We start from the raw sequence: 16,709 nt of genomic DNA on the forward strand, positions 1-16,709 counted from the left end.
TTTTCGTGCACAAGTCTCTGATCGCTGAATTCTAGCTTGCTAGAACTGAGCGATCAGCTGTTATCAGCGGAGCAGGTTGTTATCAGCCGGCTGCGTTGATAAGATTCTCTGTGCCTGTGTCCTGCTGTGAACTCATAGTGGGAACACTGGCAGTCAGAGCAAAGAAGAATACAGCTGTTAGTTTATGCAAAGCAGCTGTCTTCTTCTATTAGCGGCCCCAGCTGTGTCCCGCTCCGTTTGCATATTCTATAGTAGCTACTATAAAAAGTATGCAAGAATGATCGCTCAAAACTGTCACTCAAACTATCGTTTGAGCGACTTTTGAATGATCATCTATTAGTGTAAATGGGGCTTAAGTTCCTGATGTCTTAGGTCAGAGACATTTAGAAAATTTATATCAGCAGTGCTAAACTTTGGGTTTGGGGCCAGAAAAAAGATTTATTGAAAAAATTCATGTTGTACAATCAAACCTGTGATTTTTTTTTTTTTCTTATTCTAGTTTGCATAAAATCAGTAAACTTAATCCAAATCAAGTAATATTATCATTTATTCATACCCAAATAACACCAGGTAATATTTGTTCCTGGCAATGTAACGTTAGTTGTAGGTTACCCGGGTCACATGTAACTACCGTGTTTCCCCGAAAATAAGACAGTGTCTTATATTAATTTTTGTTCAAAAAGGTTTAACTTTTTTACATGTATAGCCGCCTGGACACTATTTAAATTGACTTTTTTAATTAACTGTTAGCAGGGCATAATTTTGGAGTAGGGCTTATATTACAAGCATCCTCAAAAAGCCTGAAAAATCATTTTACATGCTCAGAAATTATGCTATCTCTTATTTTCAGGGAAACAGGGTAGTAATGTACTTTCATAGAGTCAGAACTTTGGTTTTGTACCAACTGAGCTGGTATTTTTGCTGGTTGCATATCCTATGCAGCCTATCACTGCATATCACACCCAGTCATGGCAGATCGTAAACCAATATTATTGCGCATGGCGCATATATCTGTTCATCTTTGTATATACTTGTAACCTCTTAAGGCCATCATGACAGATGTAACTGATCTGTTCACCACTTGAAGGATCATTATCCAAGTATTCTTGCCATGGGTGAAGAATTTACTTTTGGAGATACATCATTAAAGAGTATCTATACTTTCACCTTCGGAGCACTTCTGCTCCGGCAGCCATTTTTGGCTCCTTCCGGTAGCTGAAGACTGCCCCCTATAGCACTATACGGGACTGACTTTCTGGTTCTGGAGAACCTAGTAATATTTCTTTGTTTCTGCCCCTTGTGGAGTGTCTTTGTATGGTTCATGTCTGATTCTGACACAAACCATACAAAGGCACACTTTGTATGATTCTGCATATTTATTAAAGGTTATGTTATATATACATATATATCCACTTTTCTCTGGATCCTGAGGGACTTCATTTTGGTGATTTACTTTATTTCTGGTTTTGTCTATCAAGGCCATGGGAAAACCAATGTAGGTACTTTGTCTGATTGTTTCCTGCAGACAACAGAAAATGTACTTCAGATTTCCAGGCAGCTCCGGACTTGCAAAACCAAACAGATGCATGCGCCATGTGCAATGACACGTTTTTTTTTTACAATCTGCCATGATTGGGTGTGATGTCTTTCTGGAGAGGAAGGATATTATAGGTTATAAGTCTTAGGTTACTTGTTAATTCGGGTTTACAGGCAGGTAGGAACTATTAGGGGTTGATCCAGGGAACAGTCTGATTGCCATTAGGGAGTCGGGAAGGAATTTTTTTCCCCAAAAGGGCTAATTAGCTTCTGTTCTTCGGGTTTTTTGCCTTCCTCTGGATCAACAACATAGGAGGATAGACAGGCTGGACTAGATGGACATTGTCTTCATTCGGCCTTACGAACTATGTTACTATGTGTGCTGTGATATGCAGCATAAGATGTAGGGCTAGCTAAAATACCAGCTCAGCTGGTACAAAACCAAAGTTATGACTCAATAAAAGCACATTGCCAGTTAGGTGTGACCTAGGCAACGCAATTTCTGGAAACGAAAAAAAAAAAAAGTTTATGTTACCTAGTCTTGTTTCACCACCAGAGCTGCATTCACTGGTAAAACCAATGGAATTCTGTACGAACTGGATACAAGCATAAAAATTGATAATGGAGAAAAGCGGGGAATAAGTGTTACTCAAACTTCAACAGGGAGAACTTCAAACCTAAGAGATGACACAGTATATAATATATGTATTCTCCAGATGTAATGGACACAGGTAACACATTTCTGGGTAGGAACCACTTCTTCAGATAAAATGTGTGTGACACTAAATAATAAGAGCAATCTAAAAACCTATAGTGGGCCACCAAAAACCCGGGGCAAAGGCCAGGGCCTATTGGAAAGACAAAATTCATACTTACAATAGAACAAAGTGGCTACATAAATATACAACAATACAAGAGCACAGGGAGAGTATATATAGGGGTGTGCACAGAGGCGTAACTTGAAGCTCCTGGGCCCCAATGCAAAACCTGGAACGGGGCCCCCAACTATAATGCTTTATTCATAGTACTGGGCTTCCTATATGGAGAAGAGAGACCTTATGGGCCCCCTAAGGCTCCTGGGCCCGGGTGCAACTGCATCCCCTGCATCCCCTATAGTTACGCCCCTGGGTGTGCACCATAATTCTGGCATTAAATAGTTGCTTATATTTGTTCGTTTGCAAAAAAATGTGATGTATTGCCCTTTTTTCACCTTCCTAGCCACTTTTTAAGAAGCCGACAAACTTAAAGGAAATATCCAGGAAGCAGCCACTGGGATCAGAGCGGAAGCACTCCTCCGACCCCTGTGTAACGGCAAGTGCCTGTAATTGCAAGCTCCCCTCTCATTAAAGTCAATGGGATCTGCGCTTGTAATTGCAGGCTCTGGACCCATTGCTTTTAATGAGAACTGTGCTTGCAATTACGGGTACTGGCCGCTACACAGGGGTCGTAAGAGTGCTTTTGCTCTGACCCTGGTGTATCCCAGCGGTCACTGCCTGGATAACCCCTTTAATAGCAGTAGACAGGGCTACCCAGGCATGACAGATTTTCTATAATGTACTCCAGAAACTGGCTTAAATTTTAGCTCCTGTTTTTCGCCATCTCCTAGCTGACATAGATTTGACTTTCTGGTGCACGGATGGTCGGAGTTGTGCCAAATATATTAAGTGGTGCGCTACTCAATAAATTTGATGCATTTTATTCCACTGCGCTTTGGAGTAAAACTGGTGTATAAAACGTCAGCTTAAGGGCTTAGTCACACGGGCGTTTATTGCCGCGATTTGCGCATGCGCATGCGTCCGGCGACTTTTTAAAACCATTGCTTTGCAATGGTATCGGACACATGAGCGCTTTTTATGCGCTCGTCCGATAAATTAGAGAACAGAAATCGCAGATCGCACTTATCTGCGATCTGCGATTCCTGTTCTCTTCTCTATATGCGCTCAACGGGGCCGGCGGCAGCAGCGCCGACCCCATTGAGAACATATAGAAGACAAATCATTCTTCTCTGCCACAGCTGTAACAGCTGTGGCAGAGAAGAACGATGTTTGCCCATTGAATTCAATGGAGCGGCAATACAGCCGCTCCATTGAAAGCAATGGGCTGCCGGCGTGCGCGGGGTTAATTGTCGGGAAGGGGTTAAATATATAACCCCTTACCTGCAATGCATCCTTAAATGTGAAAAAATAAAAAAAAAGGATGTTCTCACCTGCTCCCGGCAGCTGGAGATCCCGGCGGTCGGCCTGCAGTGGGTGTGAAGGAGGTGTGACTCAGGCTTGCCCCTGATTGGCTCAGCCTGAGCCAATCAGAGGCTGAGCTCAGTCACACCCATTCATGAATTCATGAATGGGTGTGACTGAGACTTGCTTCTGATTGGCTCAGCGCTGAGCCAATCAGGGGCAAGCCTGAGTCACACCTCCTTCACACCCACTGCAGGCCGACCGCCGGGATCTCCAGCTGCCGGGAGCAGGTGAGTACATCCTTTTTTTTTATTTTTTCACATTTAAGGATGCATTGCAGGTAAGGGGTTATATATTTAACCCCTTCCCGACAATTAACCCCGCGCACGCCCGCAGCGCTTGCATTCAATGGAGCCGCTGTATTGCCGGCTCCATTGAATGCAATGCGCTGGACAGCTCCGGCCCGTTTCTAATGAAACGCGGCTAGGAGCAGATTTTCGGGCGATTTTTGGGCCGATTTTTCGGCGCCGGTCACGCGATTTGCGCATGCGCATCCGTCATGCGATGCACAAATCGCGTGAAAAAACGCCCGTGTGACTAAGGCCTAAGGGTGGACACCCACGTGCGTTTTTTTTCCCCCTGCAATCCAATGATTTTTAATGGTTTCATACTCATTTATGATGTTTCAACAAAGCTGCGCATCGCAGAGAAGAAATCTATGAATAGCTAAGTGCTGCCTGTAATTGGCTGAGCACTCAGCAAATCAGCACAGCCGTTTCAGGAGGCGTGGATTTTTAAATCCCCGCCTGCTGAAACTGCTGGACAGCAATGCAGGGGAGCCAGACGGAGGATGCGTCTGAGCGGCGGAGAGATGAGTAAAGTTTTTTTGTTAACCAGCTAGGGATGATTTTCAGGGAAGAGCTTAGATTTCAAGCCCTTCCCCGAAAATCATGCTGCAGGGTTTGCCACAAAACCACTGCTTACAATGGGGCTGTCAGCAGTGCCGGCCCCATTAAAAAGCAATGGGATAGCATCCTGGACTTCTGCCACAGCTGTCACAGCTGAGGCAGAAGTCCGCGGTATACTCCTATTTGTTTTCAATGGGGCTGCTGATGGCCCCATTGAAAACACTCGCGATATCACACCTTTTTTCTTGCTCTGCGAGGCGAGTGTTTTCACTCACTCTGGCATCGCAAGAAATAAGAACGCTAGTGGGTGTCCACCCTAAAAGCCGGTTCACACAGGTGTATTTATGCCACATGTTATGCAGTTTTTGCGCGCAGAATACGGAGTGAATAGAACCCATTGATTTCAATGGGTTCGTTCACAGGAGTAGATTTTTCCCACACTGTTCGCATATTATGCAACACAATAGGCCATTGAAGTGAATGGGTCAGTGCAAATACACGGGCCCTTCTGTGTACTTTTTTGCATGCACAGCATATTTACTCGACTAAAATACGCTTATGCATCTGTGAATGAGCCCTTAGTAAATTCCCTCATAGAGTCTATAAACATTTGATCACAGGTGACCTTTTGTAGTGATGTCTATCCAGGATTCCTACCATGAAACACATACTCTGTGGATGCTATATCTGGTTATATACCATGTCATCTCTTCATTCTGGAGGACTTTTTGCCGTAGATCGGGTAGCGCATCATCCTAGTTCTTTCCCAGCTCTACTATAGCTGTATAAGACCTGTCTGTTAAAATTTTCAGCCTATAACTAATATTTACTATGATTGAAAGTTTGGGGAAATTGGAAAGTTCCAGAGAATTGTCATGTACAGTGTAGTGCCGTCATCATATGCACCAAGCCTTACAGCGCGCGTGGCGTCCCTGGGGGTCTGTTGTCACTGGCATGGCACAACGTCCTCTAATTAAGGGTAGCGTTTCATGTACCTCCTGCGCTGAGCTGCACAGTAAAGGCGCTATCTTGACAGATTACAGACAATTACTTGGAATGTCTCTGGGCAAATATCTGAAATATCTGAAGTTCTAGAACAAGTAATTGGCAGCCGCATGAGTTAATGATGATGGATCACTTGTGGTTATCCTCCAAAGCTGGGGATTCTGCAATGTTGGGATGGAAATAGGGAGAAGCTGATTACTGTAGCACATCCATCCTGAACTGATGAACTGATACATTGTAATTGTTCTTCTCTCACAGCTATTTGAGGCTCATGACCTTTACACTGGGGAGAACTTTTGTAAGATCTTGAACACGCTCACTGCTGTTAACAGAGCGACTGAAGGTAAGGCGCAGCGATGCACAGAGCCCCCTCCTATTAACACATGTCTGGGAGCAAGCTAATGTTCAAGCCTGGGCCCACCTTAGGGTAACCCTGGAGACCTGCATTGTATGTATATGTGTGTGTGTGTGTGTGTGTGTGTGTGTGTGTATGTATGTATGTATGTATGTATGTATGTATGTATGTATGTGTATATATATATATGACATGAAAGGGATCAGAGATCACTGTTTTCAATGGGGCCGGAGGCAGCAGCGCCAGCCCCATGAAAATATAGGGAATACATCGAGGACTTCTGACACAGCTGTGATAGCTACGGCAGAGGATTCCTTCATTGCTGCGGGGGCAGCTGTGACAGCTGTGGCAGAAGTCTATGATGTTATCACATTGCTTTCAATGGGGTCAGCAGTGCTGCGGCAGTGGGTTGCAGGCAACCTCTGCAGCGATGATTTTCAGGGAAGGGCTTGAAATCTAATCCCTTCCCTGAAAATCATCCCTAGCTGTAAAAGAAAATAAAAATTATACTCCCCTAGACTGCCGTCCGACTCTTCTCTCCAGCCCCGGCAGTCGTCTTCTGTGTTATGGAGGACAGGGATTGAAAAATCCCCGCCTCCAGAAAGCGCTGGGGTCATTGGCTGAGCGCTGAGCCAATCGCAGGCAGCGCTCAGTCATTGAATGACAGCTGAGCGCTGCCCGTGATTGGTCACAGCACTCAGCCAAACACAGGCAGCGCTCAGCCATTCATTGAATTTCGGTCTCCACGGAGATGAAGGAATCCTCTGCCATAGCTATCACAGCTGTGGCAGAAGTCTGTGATGTACTTCCTATATTTTCAATGGGGCTAGCGCTGCTGCCTCCGGCCCCATTGAAGACACTGAGTGATATCGCAGATTTTTTCTCTGGGCTGCGAGACTTAAGAGTAAAAATCACAAATGAGTATAGAACTATTGAAAATGATTGGTTTCCTAATCATGTGTTTTCCCTCGCTCTGGCGTCGCTAGTGGGTAGCCACCCTTATAGGAATAACATTGTGACGTAGGAATGTCCACACGGACTAATTCCATTACACATCGTATGCCTATAATACGAGACAGCATGCACGAAAACATGAGATAGTAGCAAGAGGGCTTTGCACAAATGAGCTTACAATTTAAAGAAGAAATTGCAGAAACCGATCCTTAACCCAAATGTATAGTTTTATTTTAATGAATGTAAAATATTAAAGAATCATCATTTTTGTTTTTTTTTTTAAACTGCTTTCCTGTCGTCATTCTGAGCCATAACTTTTTTTTTTTCTTCATTTTGCTGAGGGCTTGTTGTTTGTGGGGTTACTTGTAGTTTTTATTGGTACCATTTTGGGGTATATATGACTATTAGGTTACTTTTTTATTCACATTTTTTCAGGAGGAATGCCAAAAAAAACATAATTCCGACTCTCTATATTTTTTTTGCGTACAACATTTACTATGCAGAATAAATAATTAAATATTTTAATAGTTTGGGAATTTTACGGATTCAGTGATAAAAATTATGAATTATGTATGATTTATTTATTTTTTAATGAGGAATAGAAAAAAAAGAGGGGTAAACTTTTAAAATATTTTTTTTAGCATTCTTTAGACTTTTATTTAACTTTTACATCATTATTATTTTTTACATTTAGTCCCCGCATGGGCACTTGAACTTGCAATAGTTTGATTGCTTCTGCAGCATACTGCAATACTTCAGTATTGCAATATATTGTATTTTTAATCATTAAGCCCTTCCACTGCAGTACATGGAAGCCCTGGGAGCCTTCACTGAAGCTCCAGGTTGCCATATAAACTCATCGGGACTCTGCAATTCTGTTGTGGGGAGCCGGAAACCCACCCTGATCCTGCTGCCTGCTTAGATGCGCTGTCAACTTTGACAACAGCATCTAAACAGTTAATAGCAGTGATTGGAGTTCGCCTGAATCCCTGCCCTTGCAGGCAGGTATCAAAAACAGCCGCTGTGTATGGCCGAGCCTTCTTTATGCACTACCCATAACCGCCTGGCATACGTTTATTGTGGGCGGGCCTTGAGGGGTTACTATAGTATTGAGAATGAACTACTTAACAGTGAGAATTCGTGTAAAAAGTTTAAGATAAATGCTGCTAAAGGGAAAAGTTCTGGAAATAACACAGAATTGGTGAAATTAAGCAAAATTAGCAATTTTGCAAATAGTCTCCATTAAAAATGTCTTCTTTTGTGTATGTGGCTGCTATGCAGAGTTATGCATCTTCACCATAATAGGATTACTGTGCAAGCAAACTCTGGGTTCAGTATGATCCTGCAGCCTTGTTGTCTTTGTACTTGACAGAAGAGGCGTTGAAGAGGCCATGTTCTCGAACATCTTCACAGTCGCATAGCTTCACAGCGTCCTCCCAGATGAACATGCAGGGAGCAGATAGTTCAACACGAGTGCTACGGAGGCAGTCAAAACCTACGGTACGTTTCTGCTTGTCAGAAGTACAAATACGTTAAAGGGGTATGCCAGGACTTTTACTGTTGATGACCTATCTGCAGGATATGCCAACAGTTGATCGGCAGACATCAGCCGCCTTGGATCGCCTCTTTTCAGTTGATCCTCTAATCCGCTGTCAGAGCAGCGGGCCGGACATCCTCATTGGTGGTCAGAGCCGGAAGTGTAATAGACTGATTCACTCTCATTGACATCAATGTGAGCGATGCCTCCTATTACACTACTGAGGCAAGCGGGACTCATGGGCTTTCTCTATGAGTGGGCAGGGCAAGCGGGACTCATGGGCTTTCTCTATGAGTGGGCAGGGCAAGCGGGACTCATGGGCTTTCTCTATGAGTGGGCAGGACAAGCGGGACTCATGGGCTTTCTCTACGAGTGGGCAGGGCAAGCGGGACTCATGGGCTTTCTCTATGAGTGGGCGGGGCAAGCGGGACTCATGGGCTTTCTCTATGAGTGGGCAGGACAAGCGGGACTCATGGGCTTTCTCTATGAGTGGGCAGGGCAAGCGGGACTCATGGGCTTTCTCTATGAGTGGGCAGGACAAGCGGGACTCATGGGCTTTCTCTATGAGTGGGCAGGGCAAGCGGGACTCATGGGCTTTCTCTATGAGTGGGTGGGGAAGCCGAAAGGAGACAATTTGGTGTAGCATCAGTGTTATTGGTCAGTTGGGTGACCTGTCAAATTGTTGAACTGTATTCATTTCTTTTGCTGTCTTATGAGCACTGAGTGTTTTTACTTTGGTTCTTATCTTTTTTTTGTTGTTGTTTTTTATCAGGACATGACCGGAAATGGCAGCGTTCAGTTAATTGTGAAAGCAAAGTTTAGTTTCAAGCAGCAGAATGAAGATGAATTGTCATTTTCTAAAGGTGACACTATCCATGTCATCAAAGTAGTAGATGGCGGCTGGTGGGAAGGAATGTTGAATGGAAAAACGGGCTGGTTCCCCAGTAACTATGTCAAAGAATGTAAGGCTAATGGTAAGTGTATGGTTAAGGCTCATTGGAAAGAAAGTGGTGAGAATTGGTTTCTTTTTTTAAGGGACACTTGGGCATGCCTACCTACCTCATCTGATTACTATTCACACTCTCGATGTCTATGTATATCACAGTTACTTCCATGCAGTGCAGCCTCCTATTTGATGCTTATCAGGCACCATCTTGATGCTGAAATCTCTCCCTGCTCACTTTCTTTATTCTCTATGATAACTCCCATGATGCATCACATAATCAGCTAGAGCTTGTACCATCTCTGCCTACTGGGAAGACACTGCCATGACACTGGTTTAACCGAGTCGATTCTGCTGTGGCCACCCCTTCCCCTAGCAACCTCCCCTCGACTTAACTAAAGTGACTACCGACACCATTTACTTGGGATTAAATTGGCCACAGCAGCCATATTTATTGACAAACATTGCATTAACATAATCAAAACATTTTATACCCCAATATAGAACCTAGTGGGAGATCCTTGGAGCCCTGTAAACCCCTCTTGCCTCACCAACCCGGGAAATAGTTGTAACTGCCGCCCTTCGCATACTAACCGACTAGGCCCCCGTATACAAGTCAGCTAGTATTACCTTTTTAACTCTTTTCTATTTGAATCTACCTGGAGTTAGAGATAAGCGAGCATGCATGGATAAAGCAGTTACTCAAGCAAGCATCGCTCTTCTTGAGTAACTGCTTACTGGTCCGAGCAGGCTCGGGGGGAGGATGGGGGGGGGCGTGGAGGGTAGCGGGTGGGAGAGAGAGAGATCTCTTTCTCTCTCTCTCTCTCTCTCTCTCTCTCTCACCCCCCCCCCCCCCCCGAGCCTGCTCGGACCAGTAAGCAGTTACTCAAGAAGAGCGATGCTTGCTTGAGTAACTGCTTTATCCATGCATGCTCGCTCATCTCTAACTCTATTTCAGGGGACAGCTATGATCTGTATATCATCAGGGAGCTCCTCTGACAACAATATATCAATATCCTGAGCGCTGTATCTGAGTGTAAGTGTAGCAATATGGATTCTTCTAAATAATACTAAAAGCTGTCTTTATATTTCCGGATCTATTATTGGATTATGTCCTTTTAAGAGCGGGCTCACACAAGTGTGTGAGATGGCATGCCACTCGTGAGAGTCTCAAGTGCCGGAACACAGCAAGTACTCAATGACATGCATACTTGCTGCATGCCTCCAATCCCCACGCACTATCTTGGCGTGTATGTGCAAATAATAAGTGCGAAAATAGAACATGGTGTGATTGTTTGGTTTTTTTTGTTTTTTTTTTTAAACGTGTGCATAAAAGCACTGTTGTCAGTGCCCAATACAAGTCAATAGGCTATTGGCATTGTGTGTTGCGCAGAAAAATTGCGCACGCAATGACAATGTGCCCCTGTGAGAGGGGCTTCTGGCGAGCCTATGCGCAAGTATGCTCGCCTCAGGGCAATGTCTTTGCGCAGTGAGCAAGGCTGATTTGCGTGCATATCGGCCATTGTCCTGTGCTTTTTTTACGCACATAAGGCCTGGTCATATGCACGCATGATACTCAAACCCCACCACCTCTTGGCCTGACTTAAAAGGCTATTTATCCTAATGTGTGCTTTTCCTGGCGGGTTTGTGCAGCATATTGCGCATCCCGTTGTGTATTGCACATGCATTTACACACCTCCCATAGACTTCTATTCTGAGCAAATATGCAGGAAAATAGAGCAGGTCCTTTTTTATTTATTTTTTTTGTCATTAACCCCTTAAGGACATGGCCTATTTTGGGCTTAAGGACGCAACAATTTTTGGCGGATTTTCTTCTCTATTTATCGAAAGCCATAACTTTTTTATTTTTCTGTCGACGCGGCCGTATGAGGGCTTGTTTTTTGCATGGCGAATTGTTGTTTTTATCGGCATCATTTTTGGGTACATAGACTATATTGTAAAACTTTTATTTTTTTTTTTATGATAGCAGGGAGAGAAAACGCATCAATTCTGCCATAGATTTTTTTTTTTTTACAGCGTTAATCATGCAGCATAAATGAGACTTTCCATTTTTTCTGCGGGCCGGTACGGTTACAACGATATCAAAATTCTTACATTTTTTTTTTTTTAGGTTTTTCCACTTTTCTGCAATAAAATCCCTTTTTTTGGAAATCTTTTTTTTTTTTTAAATCGCTGCATTCAAAGTCCTGTAACTTTTTTATTTTTTGATATACGGAGCTCTATGAGGGCTTATTTTTTGCGAGACAAGCTGGTCTCATTGGTACCATTTTGGGGTACATACGGCTTTTTTGATCACTTTTATTGCGTTTTTAGTGAGGCAAAATGCTAAAAATTAGCATTTTGCCTCAGTTTTTTAGCGTTTTTTTAAACCCTTTTTTCCGTGCACAGTCAAAAGCATGTGCAGCTTATTGTATGTGTCGTTACAGACGCGACAATACCAAATATGTGCGGGTTTATTTTTTTTTAATCTTTTTTTTTATGCTAATCTGAGAAAAAGTTTAAAAAATGTTTTTTTTTACTCTTTTTTTACATTTTTAAATTCATTTTTTTAATCTTTCTTTTTTTTACGCTGTTTGTGTCCCTCTGAGGGACTTTCACCACAGCCCTGATGATCGCTGTGATAAGGCATGGCAGGGCTACTGCTCTGCCATGCCTTATCACTTATACAGCGATCTCAGGCACTGGTAACACAGGACACCAGTGTCTGGCGTCCTGTTGCCATGGTGACAGGCCGGGCTCTCGCGATGACATCGCGAGAGCCGGCCGAAGACACAGAGGGAGCGCGCTCCCTCTGTGAACTCTTTCCCTGACGCAATCTACTTAGATCGCGGCAGGGAAGGGGTTAACAGCGGGGGGTGCATCTCCGATGCCCCCCTGCTGTTGCAGCGGGACGACGCCTGTGACTGACAGCCGGCTCCTTCTGCGGGATAGCGCGGGATCATATGTGAACTTACGCCCTGCAGCGGGAAGGGGTTAATGTGAACAAAGCCATTGACATCAGTGGTTCTATTCACTGCATATTGTGTGCCAAATTCCATACGCACGATGATGTTCATCTGAAGGATCCCTAAAAGTGGAAGCAATCTAATAGGAAATCAAATTCTCCACCGATGGCATGTAGGTCCGGAAGTAAAAGAAGATCATTAGATCACTCCCACCTATAAAAGACACAATTCCTGGAATGAAATCTATCAGTCAATGTTGTGTTCATTAAGATCTATTATTATATATACCCTAAATAATTCTCCAATATATTCTGTATATGGATCTACAAGCTGCTCTCTGACTTGGGATTCGGCCGGTATTTCAGCCACCGCCATTGTTACTTTGCATACTAATGCGAATTGATTCTCTCCCCCAGATAAGCCACTCTCCCCGAAGGGACTGAAAGGTTGTGACAGCGCTCAGCTCACCAAAAACTACTACACAGCGGTGAGCAAGTATCTTCTATTGTAACACGGTTAATGAAAAATGCCGTTTTCTAGCAGTAGAGACTCTCTGGAGCAGAAGATGCAGATTATCCTTAACCCCTTAAGGACCAAGTCGTTTTGTACCTTAAGGACCAGACACTTTTTAGGGATTTTACCCATGTGGCGGTTTTACTGCTCTGTTCTTTTTCCTTTAGCTACCAAAATTATTTTTGCTGGGTTTTTTTTTCTGTAACATATAGGACTATTTTTTTTATATTTTTCACTGACTTTTTTTCCGTTTTTTTTTTAGTTTTATTGGGGGTAAGAAGCTAAAAAAAATCATTTTTTTAACATTTATAATTTTTTTTAAAATAATTTTTATATTTACACTAAAATAAAGTATGGGAACGGGTTCCTCTATTTGGTTTCGGACATTTTGATATATAGTATGTATGGTTTTGGTTTACAGGGCGCATACGGTGATGGTTTTTGTTGGCGTCTGCTTTGTGTTATTCTCTTTCTTATGTATGTATTGTTGTTTTATTCTGTTGTTTTGTTTTACTTATGTATGTAATTGTGCTTTTTACTATCTGTGTCCCCCATGACGTCATATAAGACCTCTGGGGGACATTCACTTTTTTTTTTTTTACTTTATTTGACACTTTCCCACTGTAGCTGGGGCGTCCATAGGATCCCCAGTTACAGGGGAAAGCAACCCCTGTGGGGACATTAGTCACTGGCAGAGCTGGTCAGGGTCTAGTCTGACCCTCCAGCTCTGCAGTAGCAGGGAATCCCAGGAGGTCACATGAAACCCCCCCCCCCCCCGAGGCTCCCGTAGTGAAAGTAGATGTTACTTTCACTTTCCCCATCCAGTGCTCATTGAGCACTGTATAACGGGAAAGCAGAAGGCAGGAAGGGTTAAAAACCCCTCCTGCCTTCTCCTCCAGGTTATCAGCTGTCACTAACAGCTGATAACCCGTTCCTGCCTCTGACTGATTGCAGAGCAGGAGACTTAAAGCACTGCCATAATTTTACTATCGGCAGTGCTCTAAGCCCAGGACCAGCCGCCGTAAATTTACTGTGGCTGGTCCTAAACGGGTTAATATACGAATGTGTTACATTCTAACAACCTGTCCGCACTCATAAGGATGCTGCAATGATATTTACAGAATAGTTTCTCCACCACATCTTTGAAATGCACGGTCTAATCTTTCAATCTTATGACTTTAAGGGCCTTTAAAGCGGAACGATAACCGTTCAGTGTAAACGCAGCCAACGATCGAGCGACCAATGATAGATCGTTCACCTACTGTCCATTTTATGCAGGCACACAAATCATTGTTGGCTTGTTCACTAGTCGTTCGTGTTTAAATGCCGATCGTTTAGTCGTTCTCATTCACGTATACAAAAAATTTGAAAGACTGAATGATTTCTGATCTGAATAAGCCAATTATGTATCTGCCTGTATAAACAGGCTGCACCAAGCGAACAAGCAAACTCGGACATTGTTTACTCCTTAAGACGAGTAGTTTGTGTAAATGGACCTTTACTGAGAAATGACATGAAGAAGATTTCCTCATATTTGAGGATATTTGTATCACTGGACTTTTCAACAGCAGATGTAAGATCACCTCAATCTAAGCTATTAGAATTAACTGAACCGGCTGTAACACTAAATATTTCTTGACCAATTTGACAAGCAAATGTCAAATCAGATCTGATCTCTGGCATGAAAGATGTTTTGTCATTAAAAAAAAACAGTATTCACCTATTCCTCCCCAGGCAGCCTCCTTCAAGCATCTTCTCCTCACTAATCTTCTCCAGCACCCAGGTCACCTCGCCGGATCCTCTTCTTGCTATGATGCATTCATTCTGGGCAGTCTTCTTCCTGCTGGTTAATGTATGTGACGTCACTCGTGACATAATGCTCACTGCCTAGGAAGGAATGCCGATCTATTGCCGAGACTGCGCACATGTGCTGTCTTGCCAAGAGAGTTCATATACTATTGCAGAGAGGCAGCCCGCATACACAGTCTCGGCAGTAGCTCAACACTCCCTGCTAGACTACGAATGCTACGTCACTAGTGACCGGGTACATTGACCTGCAGGAAGGAGACTGCAGAGAATGGACGCTTCATCATCGGAGGACGAAGAATCGTCCGGTTTGCGGTGAGGTGACCCGGGGGTCTGTAGAAGCCAGGAGAAGAACAACAGGGAGAAGATGCAGTAAGGAGACTGCCGGAGGAGGAATAGGTAAGTATTAGAGATGAGCAAGCACGCTCGGTAAGGAGAGTTACTCGAGCGAGCCTCGCTCTTCTCAAGTAACTGCCTTCTCATCCGAGCGTGCTCGGGGAGGGGGGGGGGGAGGAGCAGCTGGGGTGAGCGTGGGGTGGCGGCGGGTAGCGGGGGAAAGAGAGAGAGAGCTCTTACTCTCCCTATGCTCCCCTCTGCTCTCCCCCGCCGCCCTTCGCTGCCCCCCCGAGCGTGCTCGCTCATCTTTAGTAAGTATACCATTTTTGTTGTCTAATGACAGAACCCCTTTAAGCCCTCTAGCAGTGTCTATGTATGGACAGTACTAACGCAGTACTTGTAGTGGATCCATCCTTGGTATGAATGCATGCATCTATTTTAGTCACCAGATGGGTTCTTCACGTAGGAGAAAAACCTAATTGATTAGGAATGTATCCTTATTAGAGATGAGCGAGCGTACTCGGCCACGCCCCTTTTTTGCCCGAGTACCGCGATTTTCGAGTACTTCTGTACTGGGGCGAAAAGATTCAGGGGGCGCCGTGGGTGAGTGGGGGGTTGCAGCGGGGAGTGGGCGGGAGAGAGAGAGGGCTCCCCCCTGTTCCCCGCTGCTACCCCCTGCACCGCCACGCCGCCCCCCGAATCTTTTCACCCGAGTACTGAAGTACTCGAAAATCGCGGTGCTCGATCGAGTAATTACTCGAAACGAGTACGTTCGCTCATCTCTAATCCTAATTGTTTCCTATAATTATGTGAAGTGAATATCCTTCCCCATTTCCATTACAAGGTTCTGCAAAATATCCTTGAAACAGAGCGGAGCTATGCGAAAGAGCTTCAGTTACTGCTGACCACTTACCTCAGGCCTCTTCAGACATATGATAAGTAAGTTCAGAGACCGCTTTACTGTCATCTACCCTTCCACAAGAAGTATTGCCTAACTGAATATTATCACCTTACCTCTGATATTGGTGTTTTATCAAATGTTATCTACTTTTTTTAAACTGTTCCTACTCTGTGCATAGTGCAGGGGTCTTACAGGAACGCGCTGGTTAAAGTAATTCTTTATGGAATCGGGAGGCACACTAGCTGGAGCAAAGGTTCCTGGGTCAGTAGAGCATTGATTGTTTGTGTTGTGCCTAGTGGATTACGTAGAGGTTTCTCTGTGTCTTGGTGCCTCGGCAATCTCTTCTGGGTAATGAGTATTTCTTGCAACTGCTGTTCTTGATGGCCGTTGCATGAGTAAGATGTGAGCAAGAGAGAGATTTAATGCTTTAAGTTATCTTTTAGACAATTAATTATTTTCCACTTTACTTGTAGCCCTTTTTTTATCTTCATTAACCTCAATAGAGACGTAAAACCCTTATATTGCCATAGGCACATGTTTATAGCCTCTCTAATGCAGTTCTGGAAAAGTCACCTGTTTTACGTAGTGTATTTGTGGCAACGTTAATGATAGTCGTTATGACTGTGTTCTATGGTAGCCTAGTCATAGCTGTTAATTTGTGATTTATATGCTACCTTCTTGCTATTTTTTATCTAATTGCAACAAATTAGATATAATTATTGGGTTGGCCTTAGACAAGGTTATGACTGATTTTATGGTCAATTACCTATTT

At 43.8% G+C, this 16,709-nt stretch overlaps 1 protein-coding gene across 4 annotated transcripts in view; it reads left to right on the forward strand.

The window, feature by feature from the left end:
- The window catches only part of ARHGEF6 (Rac/Cdc42 guanine nucleotide exchange factor 6), a 118,031-nt gene that overhangs the window by 23,513 nt on the left and 77,809 nt on the right, over positions 1–16,709 (forward strand). For all 4 annotated transcript variants that reach the window (XM_066581815.1, XM_066581816.1, XM_066581818.1 and 1 more), the window contains exons 3-7: positions 5,885–5,969; positions 8,308–8,435; positions 9,245–9,446; positions 12,798–12,868; positions 15,881–15,975. In XM_066581815.1, coding sequence (XP_066437912.1) covers positions 5,885–5,969; positions 8,308–8,435; positions 9,245–9,446; positions 12,798–12,868; positions 15,881–15,975 — 581 coding nt within the window. The remainder of the gene's footprint in view (positions 1–5,884; positions 5,970–8,307; positions 8,436–9,244; positions 9,447–12,797; positions 12,869–15,880; positions 15,976–16,709) is intronic.

The sequence above is a fragment of the Eleutherodactylus coqui genome, chromosome 10 (assembly GCF_035609145.1).
Source record: "Eleutherodactylus coqui strain aEleCoq1 chromosome 10, aEleCoq1.hap1, whole genome shotgun sequence".
NCBI classification, from domain to species: domain Eukaryota; kingdom Metazoa; phylum Chordata; class Amphibia; order Anura; family Eleutherodactylidae; genus Eleutherodactylus; species Eleutherodactylus coqui.